Source organism: Corvus brachyrhynchos, unplaced genomic scaffold (genome assembly GCF_000691975.1).
Source record: "Corvus brachyrhynchos isolate BGI_N302 unplaced genomic scaffold, ASM69197v1 scaffold70, whole genome shotgun sequence".
NCBI classification, from domain to species: Eukaryota; Metazoa; Chordata; class Aves; order Passeriformes; family Corvidae; genus Corvus; species Corvus brachyrhynchos.
In genome coordinates, this window is record NW_008236217.1 from 5583325 (window position 1) to 5607738 (window position 24414).

At 36.3% G+C, this 24414-nt stretch overlaps 1 protein-coding gene across 1 annotated transcript; it reads right to left on the minus strand.

Annotated features, from left to right (window-relative positions):
• Positions 1-271: 271 nt before the first annotated feature.
• Positions 272-17219, minus strand: FGFR1OP (FGFR1 oncogene partner). The gene is made up of 11 exons (XM_017745961.1): positions 16140-17219; positions 14246-14300; positions 13513-13601; positions 11437-11571; positions 8946-9029; positions 7255-7472; positions 5213-5322; positions 4566-4634; positions 3788-3827; positions 3052-3145; positions 272-2589 (listed from the first exon to the last, which is right to left on the minus strand). The coding sequence occupies exons 1-11, from the start codon at positions 16560-16562 to the stop codon at positions 2515-2517; spliced, it is 1392 nt and encodes a 463-aa protein (XP_017601450.1). The 5' UTR covers positions 16563-17219; the 3' UTR covers positions 272-2514.
• Between the last annotated feature and the right edge of the window lie 7195 nt (positions 17220-24414).

The window sequence follows — 24414 nt, forward strand, 5'->3', positions numbered from 1 at the left end:
AAAATTTTGCCAACCAAGATTGTCGTTTTTTTTTTCCTTTGTTGAATCACAAACCATCTGACAACTTGGGCTGATACCACTAATGTAATTCTGTCAAGTCTTAACCAGATTCATCATCAGGAACTGCAAGATCCTTTGGGCTTAAAAGAATTCCCAGTTGCAGACTGGACTATAAAAAAAGAATTTTTCATGAAAACCCCTCAAATCCCACAGAGCTTTCTTAATTTACCTAAATGTTAAGATTTCTGGTTCAACAAGTCTCAAAACACAATTTAGCCAGCACAATAGCTTTATTTTACAATTTGAATTATTATACACAATTCAGTAAAAGCTCACAGGAGGAACAGCACAGAGACTTGCCACTTTTTGGTATTTCCTTCAATTAGAGCCAAAGTGCAAGGTCTCCAATTAACTCCCAAGGTAAGAGAACAACACTTGGCTGTTAACACAAGTCATGTTAACACTTAAAATATCTAATTAGTTATTGAAAAGGCCACATCTTCAAATGCAATTAGAAATATTTTAATAAACTTTTGGTTTCTTTTGGTATGATAAATTGCCACACATCCTACAGCTAACAGGTAATGGAACATCATGTTTTCCCAAGGCATGTAAGAAAGCAAACAACACTGCCTCTGCATTATTCTGTAGACCTTAAAAATGAATGCCAGAGAACAACTGTTCATGTGGAATTTTATTTCCTTCAGACATGCTGATGCTCTTTGTAACAAAAAAAAAAAAAAAAAAAAAAAAAAAAAAAGGAAAAAAGGGATAAAAAAGTCCAATCCAAACTTTTCCATACACAGTATCTTGAGGCACAGGTTCCCCTACCTTTAAATGAATTTTTACACAGGCTATATCATGTGTTACAACATTGTTTCTATTTGAAGTTATGGCACATTGACTTTTTGGGGTGAAAAAAATTCTCCTCTGTGTTCAGCTGCTAAGATATGGCACAAAGTTAAAAGTTAACACCATGACTAAATACTCTGATGCTTTTTTGCTGGCTTTTTTTGGGGTGCACATAAATAAAAGGCACACTTTTTCTGTCTCCTCTCAAATCATTTATGTAATGTACAAGCCTAACTTCCCAGCACTGCTCCAGGCCTGCTGGCCCAGTGCAAAAAAATATTTAAGTCATCTTCCAGTGCCAGTAGCAGCTTTATATGCTTAACCAATGGCTTTAGTTTAGCATGCTACTTCCACTGTGGTGACTACTGACAACAGGCCAACAGTGTTCCTGAACAAGAAAACTACAAAGTCTAAAAAAAGAAAAAAAGTTAAATTATTTATATTCACTTACATGTCTATTTTCCAGATGTGTTCACAATGTTCAGAAAGTGCACATTTTGAAGTTTTGTTTCAGTATTACAAATGTCCATGACCTCCACATTATAGCAGCGCCACTTGCAACAGCATCATTAAAGAACTGTTCAACCTTTCCATGACTGACCCTCTTCCACAAGAGTATCATGAAAATACAAGAATTTGCTCTTAGCTAGAACTTAGTGTCCATAATGTCTTCAGTACGGTATTTTAAAATATTTGCATTTAACTTTGTACAGCAGTCAGAATTTGAAAAGCAGAAGTTTAGTAGTTTCATTTTTTGGCGCCCATTTTTACTTAAAATATTTTCAAGAATGAAAGTGATCTTACAGCACATGAAGAGCCCTCAATAATAAAAGCTCCACTAAGTATTACACACTGTTAAAAACTTAACAAAACCCCATGAGATTTAGTTACTGATTTGTGAATCCTTACAAAATTACTTTTCGTGATTTAACAACAGATAACATTGATGAATTTATCATATATAAAAACAGCTTAGGTCTTAACTTCAATGGTCTGACAAACATATTGAAACAAGAATATTCTGAGTTAAGACTAGTGCTAAATTTAGCTCCTAAATACAGCTAAATTTAGATTTAAGAGTTTAGATACTCTCAGTTTAATATGCCTTTAAAAAAGGTAAAGTCCAACTTTCAGAAGAGTCTGTAAAACAGCTGTTTCAAGTAAGTCTGGAGGAATTAGGTATTGTGGCTAGAGTTACCATAAATATGTACTACATGCTGACTTGACAAGATTGTGTTAAAAGAAGTGTGAGTTGAACCACTACCTTTGAAGGTTCTTGCTTTGGTTATCTTTAAAAAAAAAATCTGACTGTTAAAATAACAGTGCAAGTTGCCACATGCCTCTTTCTCGATGTTCTCTTGTCAATTGGTTTTTATTATGTCCACTGCCAGCAATGGACATTCTGCTTGGAAAATCCACCTCCTGCTGTGAAAGGTTTGGCTGAGCCAAATGAAGAAAGTAATTCTGATATCAGACTCAAATGGGAACACACTGTTTCATTTAGTTCTTGTTAAGAGTATTTAAAAACCTTCTTCACCTACAGTCTTTTTGAAACACAAGGCACAAATAGAGTGGACATTCCAGCAAAAGGTGATTGTCTGAAATTAATAGTCCACAGCAGTCTTCTAGTCGAGCACAATGAAAGATTTTTGCTGTCCAATTCTACGCCACATCTTCTAGATAATCTGCAACGTCGCTTAACTGAGAAATGGTAAGGTCTTGTGTGATGCTTTCGAGCTGGAAAATAAATAAAATTGCAAACTCAGAAATCACACAAACAGTAAGTATTATGTCATGTATTCCTTCATATGCTTTCATATACCTTTTGGCCTCAAGCTTTCAGTGAGATTACTCAATCCTTTGGGAGGTATTCAGACAGATCTTGAGATACTGCGGTAAACCTTTATATGTTGGGCATGAACCAGTTTCAAATACTTTTTACACACCTAGAAAGGCACAGTGAATTGTACTACTGAACAATTGTTGCAGGGTTTGTGTTTTGTTGGGATTTTTAAAATCAGTATAGCATCTAACTTAGCACAGATACTAAGTGTAAAACACAGAACATAACAAATAATGCAACCTTAACATATAACCTAGGAACTTAGGATAATGGCACATTACTTCACAGAAGGCTGGAAACCAAGTCAAGATAAGATCAGAAGAATAAAAAGAACAACAATTTTAAAATAATCATACTTTATCACTGGCATTTGACTCTTCTGTTCCCACGGAAAGTTCATCTATTTCTTCACCGATACTGATGTCGCTTTTTTCTGAGCGATGACTTGTACTAAGAAGAAAGAAAACCATAAGCACAGAAATAAGACTTCCTTATCAAACATCCACGTATGATATTTACTTCATACCTGACATTTGATTGGAATTTCACTTCCTAGCAAGTTAGATGTGAAGTTACTTAAAAGCCCATAACAACTAAAGGCTTCCTGCCTATATGAAGCCATAGTAAATACTGAGAAATACTTAGGCCTTGATCATGCAGTTTACAACACCAATACCTCCACATCATAAGCATAAGGCTATTAAATATTTATTACTGACTACTCATGATGCTTTATTTTCCAGATTTTATTATAATTGCATTAATTGCTAAAACATTATTAAGTGCATGGTTCAGAAAAAAAGAAATAAACCTCAAACCCCCTCCACAAAAAAAAATAGTATCATCCGAGAGTTAGCAGTAGGTTTTTCAGGAATTCATTATCCCTATACAAAAAGGGACCTGGCTTGGTTGTTTTTTTAACTTGTAAGTAAATGTATTAAAATAGCAAACTGAAGCTTAAAGCAGTTCAGAAATACTGAGAGATTCCAGTGATAGTGACTGTCTGACATATTATGAAATAATTCAAATATGCTAGTGCATATGCTTATAGTGCATAAAATACTATCCTACTGGGTATCATCCTTCTCTTACCTGTTGAAGTCATCAGCATATTCATCATCATCTCCATTTCCTAAATAAGGTTTAAAAGCTATTAATCAAACAAGTTTTCTCTTCAGGAAACACAAAAAACCCCATCTATTCCTGCACTAAAATACATGGTTTGATGACCAGAAAAAGTGGGAGTAGATTAAATTACTTATGCAGATTAGAAGGACAAGTTATCTTTTGTCATCAATTAATCTCAGTATTATTAACATAAACGGTTTCAAAACTGAACATATGTTTTCAGGACGTTAGCTGCATTGCTGAATACAAAACTTAAATACTTGGCAGCTATATCTTGAGAGAATTCTTCCTTCACACCTTCTTCTTATTGCACCAAAAGCAAGGCAACTTTCAAAGGTGTGGAAGGCAAATAAACATGCCACTGAAAAGCAGTAATACTTATTGGGCTATTTTTACCAAAAATACAAACCTGCTCTTTTTGTAGAAACCTCAAGAACAAAATTCATCACTTGATACTAGTAAATGCATGTACAGAATGAATCAAATTTTTGCTCCATGTGTAAAATATTAATCCATAAGACACCAGTTTTCACTTTTCTGTATTTCTTTAGATCACATCTTGCTCTTAACTACATTAAGCTTCACAATATATGTTAACTAGAATGACATAAGTTAAAGCTGAAGATTTTAGTTCAATATGTGTATTTGAGTTTCTCAGATTCCTTTAAGAAGCTGGGCCAGAATTTATCAGTTCTGGCCAACCAAAAATATCAGAGCTTCCTCATGTTTAGCAGTTACTTGCCTAATTCTAGTGATCCCAGCTTTGCATTCACCAACCGCAGGTCTTTCAAAACAGAGTTTCTATCCAAATCTGTAAACAAAAGCACTTATATCTGAAATTTGACTTGTGACTCTTCAATAAGATCCCACTTACACACACCAACCAAACATTTGTAACAATTATTCTTTTATAACAGCCTTACGTACTTTTATAGTATAGTATAGCAGTATCATATTAAATTTTCAGAGTTGAACTCTGATAACATTCAAAAACTTGAGGAGTAAACAGGGATAATCTCCCACTACTCAGGGATTTACAACATGAAAGCAAATACCTCTAAAGAACTGATACAAATAACTTAAGATGATACAAAGGAGTAAGCCAATTTCAGTTTAAAACTGAGCAGTAGAATTATACACTGCTTTATATACACACAAAAAAAAGGGATGTAGATAAGTATTTCATGCTCCAAAGCATAAAATGCCCCAGTGGTAGCACAATATATCCAAACCAGCGCCATTGCTCACTAAGAAAGCACTACTGTAAAGCACATTACAACCAGAAGGGGGCCACATACTCAATATTTCCATCTGAACGTATAGCTTATTCATTTCATTACAGAAATACCTTCTACAATCATCAAACCACAAAAACATATGAAAACTTACTATCAGACTCCTTTAGCAAAGGTGCACCAGTCAGGGAGCTTAACCCACTTTTCAGAGGTGGTGCATCAGAAAGGGATGCTAGACCTCCTCCTTTATTAGCCTCAGTTTTCCTGTAAAAAACCAAATAAATAAGTACTCCACAGAGCTGTAAAATATGCATAATTATTTTATTTTCTGTTATCAAATTGTCATAAAACTAGAAAAGCGGTATTACAGCAAAAAAGAGAAAGGGAAAAGGACTATTCACACTGCAACCTTAAAAGCAGTAGGCAGTTCACTGGCACAAGTGTCAACCACAACATTCACTGAGAAAGTCACATTCTCACCCATGCAAAGACTTCTGCCTGTCTTCTCTCACAGACAGAGTACCATCATCAGCATCACTATTTATGTCTAGGGACCTTTCATCATTCCCACATGTAAATGCAGCCAAAAGAAAAAAGATTCAGATATAAATCAGTACTTTAGTTTGTTTTACATCTAAAAGAGATTACGTCTGATGAAGCTATTAATTCTAAGAGCAGTCAGTTCACAGAATGAAAACCTCTCGGTTATAGGAACACAGAACTCATTGCATGTTAAAGTTCCTTTGCCCACTACCTGGTTCGAATTCTATTTACAAGCAGAGGATGAAGAAATGCAAATTAAAAGAGACCAAGATTTTCACATTTAGTATTGCCAGAACTGTTTACTATTTTGATTCTATTCCTATTAATAATGGACATAATTTGAATCATTCATTATATCTAGACCACCAAAATATCATGCGTAACATCACACATTAAAATGCTTCAAAATTTTTAACAATGGGTCAGAGACCTAGAGACCCTCGATCATCTCTCACACTGTCATTAGCAACTCCTTGCTCCTTTTCTCTCCACTGAAACCATCTTAAAGGAACAGGCAAGATTTCAATAAGGAAATTACCTTTTTGCAAAGAAAGCAGTGCTGGCAGCTCTCCTATTTACTTACCCCTTGGGACTTGAGTACGCCAGCACAACATACCACAAAGGGAATTCCACCTGAAAATGTGGGGTTTTTTGCCCTCTAGAAGAGTTGCCAGGAAGGTAAAAATGAACGATTCAGCACACACAGCTCAGCTACAAATAGATTCTAGCTCATTTGTTGTTAACATATTCAGCAAGCCTTATTATGGGGTATTACTGTAATAGCTGCATCACAATAACACTATGTGCTACAAAATACTAATTGTATTGACTTACAAATGATTCTGCAACCTCTTCTTAATGTCTGCTAAGCTGGAGCAATTCTCTATTACTTGAGCACAGCAAAAGAACACCATGAAGTGATCCTGCAGCATTTCTCAATATAGTGCTATCTAAGCTAAGCTTCAAGGTAACTCAACATGGTAACACAAAGATAGGTTTTTCAGTTTTGTAACAAAGCTGCTGCACAGTTCAGTCACTAGTTCTTGTTTCAAATGGCATTTTTCAGTCATCAGATTCCACAGATGAACAATAAAACACGTGCTTTGGATGCATCTGCAAAATTGACATACACAGAAGTCACTGAAAACACAGAACTGCACACAAAAGGTGTTGCAACGTGAAGAGGAAACCCTCATCTGTAAGAAAACTTCCTTATTATTGCAGCCTATGAAGCCAGTTTAAAGTGGTTTTTGTATTCCTTACAAAGCCGTACAAGTATTTAATGCACTATTCCTGTCACTGTCCACTTCCTTTAGTATAGATCACCTCTGCAGCTCTGTTGCAAGAAGAAATGCTGATGTCTGTGCCTCATACATGTTCACTCCACCCAAGAAACAGGCTGAGGATATTAGATACCCTAAATGATGCACCTTAAAGTGACACAGGTTTCTCTACTCATATTACATCCAAGAGATCCCAGAGGACACTGTGCATAGAATAGAACAGAATCAGAGAAATGAATACTTCAGAAACAAAATGTTACAGATCTAAACACAATTGCAAATAATCAAGTAACAAATAGCTCTCAAAGGCCTGCAAGCATACAGAAGATAAAATAAACCACATATTAAGTAGAACATCTATGTTACCTACCAGCCATAAGTTCTTTCTGGTTTGGGTATAGGGTCATCAAAGAAAGAATCTCCCTCTACATCATCTTCATCCATAACTGGATCACTTTTTTCTTTGGTATTCAAGTCTTTGTTTTCTAGTTGAGGATCTAGTTTTGCTTCATTAGGCAGAAAATGAATACTTCTTTTGCTTGCTTCCCCTGATGAGACACTTGTATCACTCTGAATCTTGTCAGCAGCCTTGAAAGACAAAGAATGGAGTAAGTACTCATGTCACATAATACTCTAAGTGTATACATAAATGCCCAACACATTACATACACCTAGCATCACTTTTTAAAATATTACCTCAAATTCCTGAGAAGTACTAATAAGTTTATTAGCATCATCAAGGATCACACCAGAAAAAAGTTGTTTCATTACTTTAGAAAGTGTTCTTTATTGTTGCTGCCATTAAAATCTTTTGTTCCATCCTGTGCATTGCTATGCTATCTACATCACTTCTATTATAAAAGCAAACCATTTAAAAGTATCCTGGTTATCAAATAAAGAAATCTATAGACAGACTGATTCTTATGCTTTATTCATGTTATTTCACAACACATCAACAAACAAAGGTTCCTAGTTACAGCCATTGCCTTCAAAAGAAATCAATTTAAACCCATGAAAATTACTCTAAGTTCCATATTAAATGGTAATCTCTGCAGTATAGTATCAGGTCTTAAAGTAATAAGCATAAGAAAACTGCAGTTACTGATATATTCTCTCTTCAAATACTAAAACCAAAACTGACAATAGTGAGATTTTAAAAGTACATAACTTTTAGTCTTTTTCTAATGCTTATGGCTCACACCTACAGTCTACAATGTAAGGACAATTCCATGTGCAACCTTTAACATCAAGTCATACAACTCAAGCTGTAACTTAGCATGGCTTTTTGGCCCAAAGAACAATACTCTAATTTACCTAGATAATCAAGGTGCAGTGAAAGAAAAATGTTTTTCTATTACCACCTAGCAAGGAGTACTGATACTTTTACTTTCTCCTAGACTTACTAAAATTAAGCCAGTAAAAGATTTATTACATTAGCTTCCTTTCTACAAACTAATAGCAGCACAGTTTTGAAACAAAACAAAAAGTATTATTTAATCCAGACAGCCAATATGTAGGTTGTACTGTCTGAAGTACTTTTTTTATCAGTCATTAACTTTCATTTGGAAGGCTGAAGCAAAATTTTCAAACTAAAGGCCATGAAAGTTAAAATCACCTTGGTAGGTCTTTTTCACACCAAGGTTATTTTATCTCAGTCACAGAATAACATTCAATTGCTGGAAATAGCTCAGTTTTTGAGGGCAGGAAAAAGTACTTAAACCTGTAAGTAGTAGTAATAAAAAGACTTTAATTTCCTATCCTAGAGGAACAGAATTGTTTTTGAAAATTATGAGCTTAATAGCCTGACTACAATAAATGGGAAGCTACAGCTACTTTTCTGTTCTGGGCCCTGAGGGAACAAACTGCTACTATGTCAAAGTATAAGCACAACAGCTAGTCTTTGCTTGGAATCACATATATGAAAGTTTTGCTGAAGTGGAACAAATACTTTCAAATTGCAGATCATTTACATGACTGCTGTCATATCTGCAGTTTCATAGGAGTTATCTCTTTTACTCATCTCATGTATGTTACAAAGCTTTTCATTATATATAATCTTACCTTATTTGGTATAGAGTGTGCACTTGACCGTCCATCAGATGATTTTGATGTGGGGCACTGGCTGTCACTTAGAACTGGAGCCACCTAAGAAGTTTCAAATAAGCCCTTATTAAAAATATATATTTAATTTTGTAATAACTGGCACTGGTGAGGTCGCATCTCAACTACTGCGTTCAGTTTTGGGCCCCTCACACTAGAAAAGATATTGAGGTGCTGGAGCACGTCCAGAGAAGGGCAACAAGGCTCCTGAAGGAGATAGGAAACATGTCCTAAGAGGAACGGTTGAGGGAGTTAGTATAAACAAGAGGAGGCTCAGGACGGTTGTAGTGAGGTGGGGACCAGTGTCTTCTACCATGCCTGCAGTGAGAGGTGTAGAGGAAATGGCCTTAAGATGAGACAGGGGAAATTCAGATCAGGTATTAGAAAAAAAAATGTTTCATTGTTACAGTGGTCAGGCACTGGAATAGGTTGCCCAGAGGGGTGGTGGAGTCACCATCCTTGGAGGTGTTCAAGAAGCATCTGGATCTGGTGCTGGGTGCTGTGGGTTAGGGGTTACAGTGATGGTGCTATGCTGATGCTTGGACTGGATGATCTTAAAGGTCTCTTTCAACCTCAGTGATTCTCTGATTCTATGATAATTGCATCCAACAAGAAACAAGGCTACCATCTGCACTCCCACAGTTTGCAAACCCTGACACCATGTGTGGGAAGACAACTGACAGAAGAACTAGAGAAAACTGGGAAGTTGTAGTTACACACAGTATGGAAATCACAGGATGAAATGCAGCTGCTACTTCCTGGATGGAACGTAGCTGGCCTGCATGAAATACATTCCACGATGATTCCACACAGCAGGTAGCCCACATCCCCAAGCACACTCTAAGAGGGATAAAACAGGGTGGAGCAGAGTGAAGACTCTGCATCCAGGCTCTGCAGTAATCCTTGCAAGGACAACAACTTGATGGTACCATGTAACTGGCAAACCACAGAGCAGCTGTCAGCCAAGGCAGATGGAGACCTTGTCTTGCTGCTGTGAACCAGCAACTGTGGCAAACTCACTCTACTCAGATGATAATGAAACAACGCACACCTCCATCCCAAAGTTACCCACCTCCAAGGTACAACCACCCCTCACTGAGCATGCGCTCTGTATTTTACTGACTGTTCTTAAAGAGTGAAGCAAGAGAATTTTACACCATTCATTAACAAAAGTGTGTATGACTACCAGTCACTCAAGCTCCAACTAAACGTAAAGAAATAGTATAAAAGTTAAGAACAGGGAGAAGTTATGGAAGATTCCATCATAACTTCTGGGATCAGCTGACAAGCTGAACCTGTCTTCTCCACTACTGGGGTGCCCTTTGGGTAAGGACCATATTCGATGCATGCTGAGCAATTATCTTGAGCTAGCTTTTATTGGTGGTTAGAGCTTGTCTGTATATTGCTTTAAATACATTTTTTCAGTCTGTTGTTATCACTGACAATCTTCACACCTCAGCCTGTCACAATTTTCTCTTATCAGTGTGATTACCAGTCAAGTGTGTTACTCCGTAAACTATTCAGCACAAGTCCTTCCTACCAGCTGCCAGCAGCACAGACCATGCTCAGCTGAGTGAGGAGATCCAGGAGGGGCTCTCCCTTTCTAAATTGTCCTAAGGGATTTGACTCCAATACAGTGCCAGCACGTGTGCCTCTGCAAGTCAGCTGAACAGCCTACCATGCAGTGGACTGCTCACTGGAGTCCCCATAACAGGACACGGACAGACTGGCCAGGCACAAGGGTCTTGGCTTTCCTGGGGCATTCCCAGACTGATCAAACACCAAGGGCTCAAGGAAACCCCCCTTCTGTGTGACAGAAAATTGCTATTAAGAAGTCTATGACAACTCCTTCTGAACTTAAGCTTTCTTTTGAACACTGAATGCATCCTGGGTGTAGAGAACTTTCTTTCAAGTCACAATCAAATGCTATTGGTTGGGTTTAATTCATTTAATCAACATATTAATTATCTATTCCATTCAAATACTACTGTCATTGCCTTGAAGCAGTTCAATACTTTGATATATTTAATTTTAAGTACATATGTTTTCAGAAGACCTTTAAGGCTTTTGACAAAACTCATTTGAGTCTTTTCAGGTCATATTAAAATTAGAAGTATGCCAAGGAAAACAGGTACAGATAACAGTGTTATTAAACCACACCAGAAATTAGAAAATAAGTGACACAGTGTTATGTGTCATTTATCTACATTCACTCCGTGCTACTATGTTGTAGCAGAATGTTAATAAAGAGCCCTAGGGTGGTATTAAAAGTAATAATCATAAAGTTATCTCTTATCTCTCTGATAAGTTGAAGGCATAATATAATAAAGACCTGAAACACTATAATAGTACAACAATAGCCAAGTGTTTGTAATTTCAGTTTATTTTTCATCACTGAAAAAAAATGAATAAAGAATTATAAAGAAAGACATTCCAAGTTAATATTACTTACTTCTCCACCACCTGGAATCTTTTTCTGCTGACACTTCCTAACAACCTCCAACAACAGGGGACCACCCACAGTACCTTCTGCTTCTGTAATTCCCAAATCTCGGGCTAAGTTTTCTCGACCATCAAGGCCATTTAGCTGGGGGACAATAGAAAAAAAGAATCACAACACAGAAATAACTGTCAGAAAACAAAATATGTATCTTGTAATATAAAAAAGTCTTATTTAACACAGCTCTATTTTGACTAAACAGTGATTATTTATGACTTCTTGTTCCTTGTGGACTAAAGTAATAAAATCATAGAATCACTCAGGTTGGAAAAGACCCTTAAGATCATCAAGTCCACCACTACACCATGTCCCTAAGAGCCACATCTACACCTCTTTTAGATACCATCTATTGCATAATTTACTTCTGATCTGTACCTGAACTTGTCACAGATCATGCAAAGTTGTTTTAAATATGCAAGAAGTCATCATTAGCACACTTTGGGATTTAAGAATTTATATGGCCAAGTTACTTTAGCCTATTACATTTAAGAGTGGATCCAATGACACCCAGCCACTGGTTCCAGCAAATTCATGGATGATGGGGAGTTGCCATTCCTGTGCATATGGAACTACATTTGCATAGGTCAACACTTACTTTCGGTCCCTGTTCCACTTTAAAAACAACAGGGGTTTGGACAGAAAAAGGGACGAAAGCAATTTGGTATCATCCAAAAAACCCCAACAACACTTTCTCAAACTCAACTTCACACTATAGGAGAAGCAGAACGCTACAGCAAACCCAGGTTGGTTAGCACAACCCCAGATGGCAAAACTGCAAAGGGCACCAGTTTATCTTATCTCTTATGATCATATAGTGACACTTCCTATCAGAACACTGGTCAAGCAAATACTGAAGTGAGCCACCACTAGTGAAACACACTGAAACAGTGATTAAAGAGACAGTACAAGAAACTGCTCAGAGCCAGGAGCTAGTAGAGAAAGACAAAGTCAAACCTCTCAGCACTATACACAGCAGTCTTGGCCAGCTTACTTAACTTTGGCCAAATTTCCTTTATGCACTGCAATAGGTGAAATGGACACACTTATTGGAAAACAGAAGGGGGTGTTTCGAAGAGTATGAGATGCCTTTACAATGCAAATGAAGCATTGCTCCCCAGAGTGAGCGGCAACACAACACAAAGCGTGGCTGGTTTTGTTTCTATTTGGTAGCATGAACATGAATCTTTGTACAGATGTGTTCTGGTAATAAATCAGCTAATTTAGCTAAGGATATTTGGCAAAGAACACAGTTGTATGGGATTTTCTTTGAATAAGCCCCTAAAAAGAAACATGAAGTTCTGAGAAATAGAAGTCAACTAATTGATCGATTTGAAAAAACTGGATTTTTATAATATTAAATATTTAAACTGACTTCAAGAAAAAAAAAGTACTTGAGACGTAATGAAAAATTCTGCCATGAAATGAAACTGCTTTAAACCCAAAATTGTTATTAAAACCTTTATATCATAAAAAGAGACAAAGGGACAAACATGATGAAAACCCTCTAATTCAGTATCTAAAGCCTTAAAGCAATCAGTTGTGCCATGTGATCACTGTGTTTCCCTCCTCACTGAACTATTCTATTCAATCACTTTTTGTCAAGTATATCTGCACTAAGTCCTTTGTGTCACTGAAATTTCTCTCAAAGTAGATGACTGACATTATTTTAATTTTCATGTAACAATACCAACTTAATATTATGACATAGTAAAGTTAGTGGCAAAATGTTGCAGGAGTATGCAGGATTTGTATACTATTGTATGATCCCACAAAAATTATCAGCTTGTTAATTGAAAATTAAATTATTATCTAGCATTGATTTTGATAAAAAGAAATAGTCATATTAGCCCACTTTCCTGAAAAATGTGTCTTTATGACACTAGGTACCTTTTACAGACAAAGCATTAAAAAAATTATTTTTAATAGACACAAGTAAGTGGTTTAAACAAATCTGCCATAGCTTCTGCATTCATTGCCATGCACTTCAAACAGTGAGCATAGCATACAAACAAAACCAGTATATCTTACTGTGCTTGATTCAGGCTGAAAAACAGCTAAAGTAAAATCAAGATTGAAAAATCGTAGAAATTCTGCAACAAGACCTGCTACCAAGCGACCTAAAAAGAAAATGAGAAGACTTAAAATACACCAGTTATAAAAATATCTTGTGTCAAAGATTTAACATTAACACCAGCACACATGGCTCCAGTATGGACATAGTTTAGACATTGAGCAAACTACCACCTCATAGCAAGTTTGTATACCAACTCTCTAATTTCGAACTCGGATGTTGTATCAAAATCATTTTAGCCAGTAATACTGCAAGAGCATACAGATTGCTTACAAAATTCATGTGCAGCATATTTTTTTAAACTATTCAGCTGTTTTAAAAACATTGCTTTGACATTTGTCATATATGTCCATTCACTCCTGGACCTCTACTCTTAGTTTTCACTGGTTACTCTTTCTATTGGTCTAGAATGTCTCTGAGGTAGCACAACCGTAAGTCATCATGAAATATTAATTTCAATGCATTAATCGCCTTAGTCAAAAACTAAGGCTTTTATTGCAACTTCAGCGATATTAACTTTAAAAACTATAGACTTAATTCTATTCTGAATGAGTAGTAATTAGGACACCTGAAAGAAACAAAAGCATACTTAATTTCATGGAGACTGTACTGTTAATAAGATTCAAAGATTTAATCCTTTGTCTCCTCTTTTTATTACCTTGAGAAGTATATACTGAACAAAGAACTTACCATCCTTTGTACCTAAAAAACTTTTCAAGCTTTCATTTACCAGAGGTGCTTTATTCTGTCAAAAAGCAAAAACCAAACAGTAATTAATGTCATCTACATGCTAGCAAGAAACTGAAAACCACAGCAAGATAGTGTTTTGGTCTACTCTGCTCTGCAATGATGCCCTGCCTATGTAATTCACTTCTTAAAAATCTACCTTTGTATTAATTCTACAACTACAAGTAAAAGCTACGTAGCAATAAATTTATTTAGGCAAATTAAATTTGTTTCGGAGCTAAAGTAATTTCACCAAATTCTTGATAGCATACTGATTTTTTTTTTTTAATCTAATGACTGAAGAGGTAAGCTAAGTAGCTAACTTCCCAAGCTGCTCCTCTAATATAGTGCAAAGTTTAAGGCAATTCAGTCCATCCTTTTACAAAAAAAAATGGAAATTTACAAATCTTCCAGATGAAGTGTGGACCACACTAATTACTAGTACACAAATCAATACTAATCTTCTATTAATTAAAAGACCTTCAAAGAAATAATGAAAATATTTTTTTCTCCCTTGTTAGATTTGCCCTCTTCAGTTTTTAAACAGAAATAAATCAATATGCCATGTCTGGGTTTGTCAAAATCGTTCTGGGATTTTTCAAAACAAATTCTAAATGCCATTTTTAAGATGGAATCAATATCCTGGGTAAGAAAAGGATCAGTTATAGGTATTTATCACTACAGTTGCAAATGCTAACACAGAAGAAAGTGCTACCTGAAAAAAGGAAATCTTGCTTAATATTTAAGAATTCAGAGTAGTGTTAAGTATTAATGTATCACCAGTGTCTACAGTATAAATTTAAAATATCATGATACATGTAAGCTTTTTGAGAAATGGTGAGCTGAAATGTACTGCAGCAAAACTCTCCAGGTAGCGTGGGAGGTTGTTCTCTGGGTGCTAATATGCTGAAGCTTCCCATAAAGAGATGGTACTGTTCTTCCATATCACCCTTCCATCATGCCTTCCTCAATGATCTTTTGTTAAATTTCTAGAATATGGAATCGCATATCATAGAATACCTACTTCCCCTCCTTACTAACATCCCAATATTGTCTGTTTCAGTTAAGCATTTTCCCAGAAAAAGCACAACCACTGAACCAGTAGAGGAATAAAACAGTTTTTCACTCCTCTCCTTTTGAAGCAGAGAGGCTGGACATACAGCATTCTCTACTCCCCAGTTCTAGAAAATACAATGACAGAGCAAAGCTGGCAGTAGAAGAGGTCACAAAACTGGTATCTCTATACCACAGCAGTACTGTTATGCAATCATGATAGTATCCCATTCCCTTAATACTATTATATTGCCAAAGTATCAGTACATAGTCCATCTCTTAATTAAGAGTTCATCCTTAAGTGTTAAAGCAAATTACCCTGAAGCAAGTCTACAACATCCTTATGGGAAATACCATAAGCATTAGCACACTTGGCATTTTACTGCATTAAACTGCTTTCACAATGCACTTGTCAAAAAACCCCAGTATAATATTTTCAATTTCAAAAGACATTATTCTGATTTGACAAAATCTCGATCAGTCAAGTAGGTATCTTTCTTAGAAGATGTATTTGATGGAGAAAATATTTTTGTTATTCTGGTCAACTGGACAGAAGCCATATAAACCCAGCTGAGACAGACACTTAAAATTATAATATCAAAAGGCTATTTAACAATTCCTGGTTTTAAACATCAGGAAACACCCTGATAGTCCTGTTTTGTGTTCTTAATGCATCGTGTTCTTATGCAGAAATACATCTTTTTATCTTGCTACATTTCACAAACAGAAAGTATTAAAGCTATTATACTTAATTCCACATGAAGGATATTTTTTCTTTCTGATTTATTTTTTAAGGTTCTCTTACCTCCACTTTCTCTTGTTCTTCTAATGCCAAAAACACAGCTGCTCGTAACTCTGCCTGCCAAATTAAAAAAAAACATAGCATTTCTACAAGCACTGTTTTGCCTATGCACATAAGATGCAAAGAGCTAGCACGTAGCTTTACAGCTATTTGTTTCTCCTCAAGCAACCTGGCATGGACTGTAATCTCTATCAGTGCAATTAAAACACTTAAGATTACAGGCAATGTGACTTCAGGCAGAGAAATAATAGTTTCCAGTCTGAGAACAAGGCAGGGGGCAGCACAATTTGCTACAAGACTTCCAAAATTATTTCTTTGTACATAAAAAGCTTCCAAAGTACCTACATTATCTCCTTTTCTTTGTACATAAAAAGATTCCAAAGTACCTACGTTATCTCTTATTAGTTTCTGCCAAGAGTTAAACATCCATCTCTCTCAGGCAGCTTCAAAACACCTACCCTTCATTTGCAATTCATTCAGGAAATATGAACAAATAGGTCATAATAACCCATTAAAAAACTAAACATTAAGATATACAAATTCCTATGATTTCTTGTCAGAGTACACTCAAAACCCCAGAACTTCTCAAGGAAAAGAACAAGATCAGTCATTCAAATACACCTGGTAGTAATGTTTTACCTACCCGATTCTAAATACATTATTATAAAGAATCAGAATTCTTCTAAGGACTACTTTGATTATTGAAGCTTAAGCCTTGCCTACTTTTAAAAAATTTTCGTAAGCACTACAGTTCTACTTTTTCCACTGAACGTGCCAAATGGATAACATACATGTGATGAAGTAGTTTGCCACTTTAATCAACTCTTAATCTGACATTTTGAAGTAAATCAGTAGATAACACTGCAGTAATAAACTATAAAAGACAGTATACTAAAGTTTTCTCAACAGAAAAAAAAAGCAGAATTTAAAACAAAGATTTATTTCCAACACTAATAATAAGACCAATATGAAGAATGTCTGGACTTTCTCATATATATTACAAGAGGTACTAAACATGAAGTAACTGTTCCCTCCCATCAAAAAAATAAAACCAAAAGTAACTGCCCACCCAAAACGGCCCCAACAAAGCAAAAAAAACCCAAACCCAACAAAACAAAAAAAAAACCCCAAACATCAAAACCAAACCAACCAAACAAAAAAAACCCACCCAAAAAACAACCAAACAAAAAAAAACCCCAAACACCTTTCATGGGAAAAACAAACACTTTCTTTTTAAGGAACCCCCTGTTTGGACACCTTTTTGAAGGACAAAAAATAATGCAAAAAAGCTAAAAGAATTTCTCACCAAAAGAAGAGTAAAATGCTTACAATAATTATATGCAATGGTCATACTGACAATGCAATCACATTTTTTCAGTTGCTGGGATACAGCATTCAATCAGAAAATCCTTTTATAAGCAGCTAATTTATTTATTATTCTTACCTTCTTTCAAGTGTTGCGGTACAGTTGTAAATCAGTAAGACCTTTTACACACCCCATTAACCTAAATATTTTTCTTACCAAATCAGTTTTCATTTAACTTTGCAACCAACAGCTAATAACTTGTTTATTTAGTCTTATGTCACTAAGATAAACCTGAAACGGTTGCAAGGCTTTATCACTTACGCCACAGAAACCAAATATATTTGCATAAGAGGATAATAAAAATACCAAAGCATTCCTGACTGGCTATTACAACTGTTCAAAATAAAACACACCAGTCAATAAATGAATGAATGTGAGTAATGGCAAATCCCCCTAGAGGTCTGGATCATGGGACTGGAGAATAAAGTTGTCTGAAAGTAGCTGCCAGTACATCAGCTAATCCAGAGTCTGACCTCTTTTGAGATTCTGGGACAATATCACAACTGTCTTTTTTTTTTTTTTTTTCACTTGACTGTGATTGTTTGTCTGCTTCACTCCTCTAGATTCAATCCAACGGCTTTTAATTACTAATAGAGGAGCTTTTCTTCCTCTTCTTATTCATTTAATGACACATGGTCAATTTCTCCCAGATGTTACCATTCCCTGTGAATAGCTGGTTCACCTTTATTTATTTTAGTGCCCAATTAAGGTCAGGAGCTGATCACCAGAAGACAATACCACTGGTATTTACATCTCCCTTTAGCTTACCTGCATTATCTAGAATACCACCCTAAAGCCTTTCCACAGACAGACAGTCCCACAACCGACCCTCCAATCCTGTGAGCATATCCCAATGTTTGAAGTAACACTTTCCTGTACTATCCCCACAAGGAAAGTTTACACTACTACAACACCACACTGACTGTCATATTTTGAGGTCGGTACTGCTCAGATCATAGCAAAATATTCTCAAAATATCATCTCAATAAATTTAGACGGAGAACCTTACACCAGAATTTGTGTGAGGTTAAAGCAGTAATTCTCAACTTCATGCAGAAGAACATAAAAAGCAACAATAACAAAGCTGAGGCCAGAGGAGTAATCACCCTACTAAAAGATGAATCATACTACACCAGTAGGATGGACAATGTCATATAGGCTTTTCAAGACCTGAAGCCAGTCACAGAGAATTTGAACACCAGAGTCTGAGATCACTATCATTAGGTATGGCCACAGCAATTTGCTCCCACCAGCAGATTTGAAGGTTTATATAACTACACAGATTAATCCATTTACAGTGTTCTTCTTACACTTCTTTTGTTTTCAATGAGTATGAATGGTTTGCATTTGTCTTTGCCCCAGTACCCTTTGGCACCAGCCCACTCTGTGTTTCATACATTGTTACAATCAGATCTTGTCATTTTCCACATTTCCCTATTCCACGCTGCCTCATTCTCCTAGCAGTTTTCAACGTAATCCAAACACAACATGGAGAATTTTATACACCATCTAGTAGTAAAGCAGACCAAAGCTTGATATTCAAATTCCCCACCCATATTCTTTCTAAGTCTTCAATAAAATAGGATTATGTCAACAGAGACAGATGTTGATGAGTAAGTGTCTATGACTTTTACATCCATCAAGCCTACAGACTTCTTTCTCAGACTGTGAAAGACACCCATTCTCTTCTATCCCTAAGTAGTTTTATCAGGCAAGAGCTCATGTCAATGAAACAGCAATTTGGTTTCACTGAACTTAGCTAAAACAACTAAGGCTAACATTGTATATGACAAATACTGTCTGTGTTAGAGAAATGTATGGGTCAGTGTTTTGAAACAAAACTACATTTCCCCTTTTCCTTCCAGGCATTTACACCTATCAGACAACACTGTTTATTACTGATTGCTGTACTACAAATCAGAAATTGCAGTCTATGAAAAAAGCATCTTTTCTGCACTGAACTGTAGTACTCCTCTTTAGGACCTGGGTAAGTTTACCCTGTTCTAGATAGAGACCGTTGTACACATATCTTAAGTACTGTCCAGGAAAACAGCTCCTTCAATCTGCAGTTCCCTGGAAAAGGGGTAACAGTTCTTACTATCTCAAGAGCTCCCCAAACACACTTTTTAGGTGGCATCTAAAAAAATGCCTATCTAATTTGGAAATATGCCCTTAATAGGAAGACAACAAGCACCTACATTAACAAGGTTATTGGTCTGATTGAGTAGTATGCTTGTAAAGCCATCCACAGCATCTCACATAGCAGATACAGGATGAAAAGTGAAAGGATAAGATAGAGACCATTCAGGACTGAAAGATGACCTGTAGCCTGTAACTACCTCCTACTTGCAGACTCCCAAAATGTATAATATTTAGCATGTCCACGGAATTTCTGGGGGGGTTTTTTTGTAGTATTTGTCCTTGATTGTGCTGGAATATATTTATCCAGGACTTAAACAAGAGATCTGACTTTCTTAAGACAAAACTTGAGACAGTGTTTTCCAACAGGAAAACACTTGTGAACTTCAAACTCATTTCTACACCTGATGTAGGCACATCAGTGACCAAGATGATTTCTTACAATAAGCACAGACTCTGGATATGGCTTGTTCCTTGCATTCTGTCTCCTTTGTACAGCTACACAATTCACTTGCAATCCCAATATCCCAACACCTTCCAAAGAGATCTCATAAAAATAAATTTTTTCCTATCAAACTCTCTTCATACTTTCTATTCCTGGGGCAATATTTCATATGAATGAGGAATGGTTTTCCAACGCTGATCTCCAAATGCTGTGGAATACTGGTAAAAAAGTGGGCACTTTAGCTTCATAAACTGCTTTGCATCTATTGCATAATTGAGTATGACATTGTCTGCTAGCTAACAGAGCCTTGCTGTCTGCTTCATGCATCTCTCAACATTTCTACAAACCCTTAGAGTTCTGCAGCTTTTGCAAAGCAAGTCCTGGGATTTTTTTTCATCCAAGACCCATTAGCAGAAACCATAATATAAATTTCAGCCTGCCAAATGCATATGGTACTACCCTTCTCAACCCACTTCAGCAGCTGAACATAGTTTTTGAAGCAAGTACAGGCTACTTTGTGTATTCCCTAAGAAACAAGGGGTAGGCAAGTTCAGCAAGTGTCAAACACTTACTTCAGACACCTGCAATGGGCCAGCTGGAGGTGCAAAATCTCCTGCAAGCTTGCACTCACAAATCATTATCAAGATGTGCATCAATGGATGGTGTGGTTACATTCGTGTTTAGGGCAGTGAAATAACTGAAGTAATGCATAAGATTTTGCAGGATAATGCTCAGAGATCTTCCAGGCAAAGCACAGGGATGTGTAATTGCCATCTGAGTAGTGCTGTGGAACAGCCCCAGTGTCCAAGCATAAACAATCTCTTGAATATGTAAAATTCAGTGGCACATGGGCACCTTTCTGCACAACTCTCAGCATCTCCACTTCCTAATGCCAAAAGAACTGTCATACACCTTGGTAGATACAGAGCAGAAGCACTACCCTGGAAAGAGAAATGGCAGAACATTGAGCTGTTTTAACTGCTGGTGATCAACCCAGGCTAAACTTCTGTGAGCACCGCGAAAAAAACCTATACCAGTCTATATGCATCACAAATCCAAGGCTGGTGCCAAACCATAACCAGCAATTTCTCTACCAATATCAGTCACTAGTACCCTCCCTGTCATCTCCATCTGCAAAATCTGTAAAGGTTCTCATCCTTGAGCATTCAGTGGGTATACTCTCCCCCACGGCCTGCTAAACTTTGAAATCTTGGCTAAGTGATATAAAGGATTGATTGTGCACATACCTGCACAAACGAAGTCTGGGACTAGGAGTGGAACCAGTCATATTTAGAATCCTCTCTGAGAATATTATGAGGACCATATTGACATTTAAATATTGAATTTAAGTTAATTTGAAACAATTAAAAACTGTTATATTTGACTTATAAAACTAAAAAGAAATAAATGTTGCATAAAAAAAAATGATTCTGCGTGAATCCGAGAAATAAGTTGATTTTCTGGTATGAACTGCTTTAAAACAAACAACACATCACAACACGCAGAAAACGGGAGCTTACACTGTAGTGCCCAGCATGCTCATTGTGACAGTTAATAATTCTAACACATTTAAAAGCATTGTTCATTCTAGTACATGGATTAAAGATGCAAAAGCAAACAGGACAATTTTAACTGACCTGTGCACATGCAGTTAACAGCTCATATTAAAAACTAGTACTCTTATCCTCTCTAACATCACATCATTTGCCCATACCTCAGCTGTCTAGGTTTTGAAGCAAATTAGTAAGAAATTAGCAATACTAGCTGGCCAAAAGCTTTACTATGCATATGACATTAGGAATGCTAACCCCCCCTCACATAACTGTAGCAACAGCAAATTCCAGAGAAGATGCAAAATTCAGGTAATATAAACTTACATTATTCCAAAAGAAGAGATTAAAAGATATAAACCAATACAAAACAAGATAACAAACAAACACACAAGAAGCATAATGGCTCCTCTTGCTCAGATGACGACAGCTTCCCTAGGAGAAAGATCACATTCTCTTCAAGACAGAACACCCCTATTTGTACACACAGAAACAGTGATAATGTTCACTTAAGTACAAATATCTACAGTTATAGATGTGTTTACAGAATTTATTAGAAAGCTGTCTTATTCATCAGACTAATTCCAATGATTAACAAACTATATCTAGTATACATCTGTACTATATACATATATGTGTGTGTGTATATATATATATATATATACACACACACACACACATATTGCAGCTTAGAGAATACAGGAAATCCTCAAATGCAAGCAGCAAACACATTTATACAACTTCCAGTTTTCACAATATTACTTTATTAATTACTCCAGTGCTCAAACTTTAAGACAAATACAAAAATCATGAAAAAATTTTTTAAATGTCATAAGTAACATTTTTTCAGCCAAGTAATTTACATCAACAATGCACCCAAGAAATTAATCTCAGAATAAGAATAAACTAATAAACTGCAACCCATTATAAAATCATGTTTTATTAGAAAACTAAATTATGACACTAAGTTTCTTTCTAAAAATTACTCTCATTATGTTACAAAATGTGTGACAGTCCGATACATTCCATCCACTGAAATAATTCCCCTTGAATTCTAATCCTTCCAGAGATGTCTTTATCTATAGTGCTTCATACCAATGCAGCTATACATTGACCACATATTTTTCTCCTTAATGTAGCTTCTTCAATAAATCACAAATACATTATTATAGCTTTCTGGCCTCATCCATCTTGAAAAATGGTCATTCTAAAGTATAAAATAAGCAATGGTTTGGATAACATTAAATGTTCAGTTCTAACACATAAAAAAATACTGACACACAATAGATAAACACAATTGAACAAAACTATGTTTAATTAATTTTAATAAAAGGATAACTGCAACTCCTTTAGTGAGTGGTATAATCTAATTTAAATTAAAATATGACAGTTTAAGAAGGCTTGTTCAACCTTAATTCTTCCAGCAATGAGCTTTTTGTCATGTAATAGTAGACCAAATTCTGTAAGTCATTAACACTACCAATCAACAGTCATCAAACTCACATGCCAATTAAGGTTTACAGCTAAGAAAAAAACCCACCATGAATTCCTCTGGTCAACACCCTTAGCCATAAGCATCCCAGTTATTAAACAGTAATGCCTTGTATTAAAGAGAGACATACTCTGGGGCAAGGAGGCTGCAGTTTGTATTTTTCTACGTCCTTTGCCTTAATGACACCTTACACAATATTGGATATCGCACACTTTAAGCATTATAGAATAGTGAACTACAACAAATGTATTTACACAAAACTCAATGGACTGGCAACCATAGTATGAAAATTTACATACTACACAAAGGCGGGAATTAAGAAACAACAGTTCATGAGCTCAGTGTGACCCAATTGCCTTATCATTCCTTTTTTAATTACAATTTTATTATCACCATACTTGCATTGTTTAACAGTATGTGAGTGGCTAACAGGTGGCCCAAAAGGCCTGTCTGACATCTATTAGAAAAAGGTCTCGCTACTCAGAACACAGTTCTATGAGAGAGAACCTTCATTCACTTACAGAACTTATATAAGGATCATCCATTTGAAAGGGATGAACAACATGGTTTTGAATATTATTTTGCTGAAAAGTATGACTAGTTCAAAATGCAGCAGACTTGAAAGTACACACACAAAGATGCTCTCACTTCCATAAACCACTTCAGTTGTTGAACTGTTCTTGAAATATCAGCAGTGACCATCCATCCACCTGTGGAGACTTAGAGCACTGTGGATAAACATCCCCATCCTTGACCTGAAAGCTACACTTCATTTCTCCTCTAGCCTTGAAGGAAACGCATTTATTTTTAGGCTTCCATACCTGTGTTGATCTCTGTTATGCACAATAATTATTGCTGGGAACTTTTTAACTTGAACAAGAATCCATGGAACCAATTTTCCTACTCTTTCTGGCACAAGCTCAGGCTGCACCATAGACTCAGAAGTAACGTGCACTCCACTATCTTCAGTGTATTTTCTTAACATAGCATTATTTGTTCCCTGTAAGCAGGCGGCATCCCCAGACAGCTTCCAGAGTTAGCAAGCCTTCAAGGCACAGCTGAAGCAACCCACACTCAAGAAGAACAAGTGCTTAAATAGCGACCCACAATAACTCCCGCTTGAAACTTTCAGTAAGAGCTTTCCGTATCGAAGCAGGGATTAACTTTACCCATTCCGTCCCGCACCGCCCGGCTACCCATCGCTTCCAGCCAGTTTGGCAGCAGCAAGGGAGCTCTTGCGGCCACACGGTACCTGCGAGGGCGAACGCGCACAGCCGGGGGCGGGC

Bases quoted from the DNA above. Each gene is read 5' to 3' on its own strand.
- FGFR1OP (XM_017745961.1), bottom strand. From the start codon at position 16,562: ATGTTTAACTCTTGGCAGAAACTAATAAGAGATAACGTAGGTACTTTG. The intron at 3,146-3,787 runs GTAAGAGAAGGA...CTTTCTTCTTAG, and splicing joins TATGCTGATGACTTCAACAG to TACAAGTCATCGCTCAGAAA. The intron at 2,590-3,051 runs GTATGATTATTT...TTTATTTTCCAG, and splicing joins AGTCAAATGCCAGTGATAAA to CTCGAAAGCATCACACAAGA.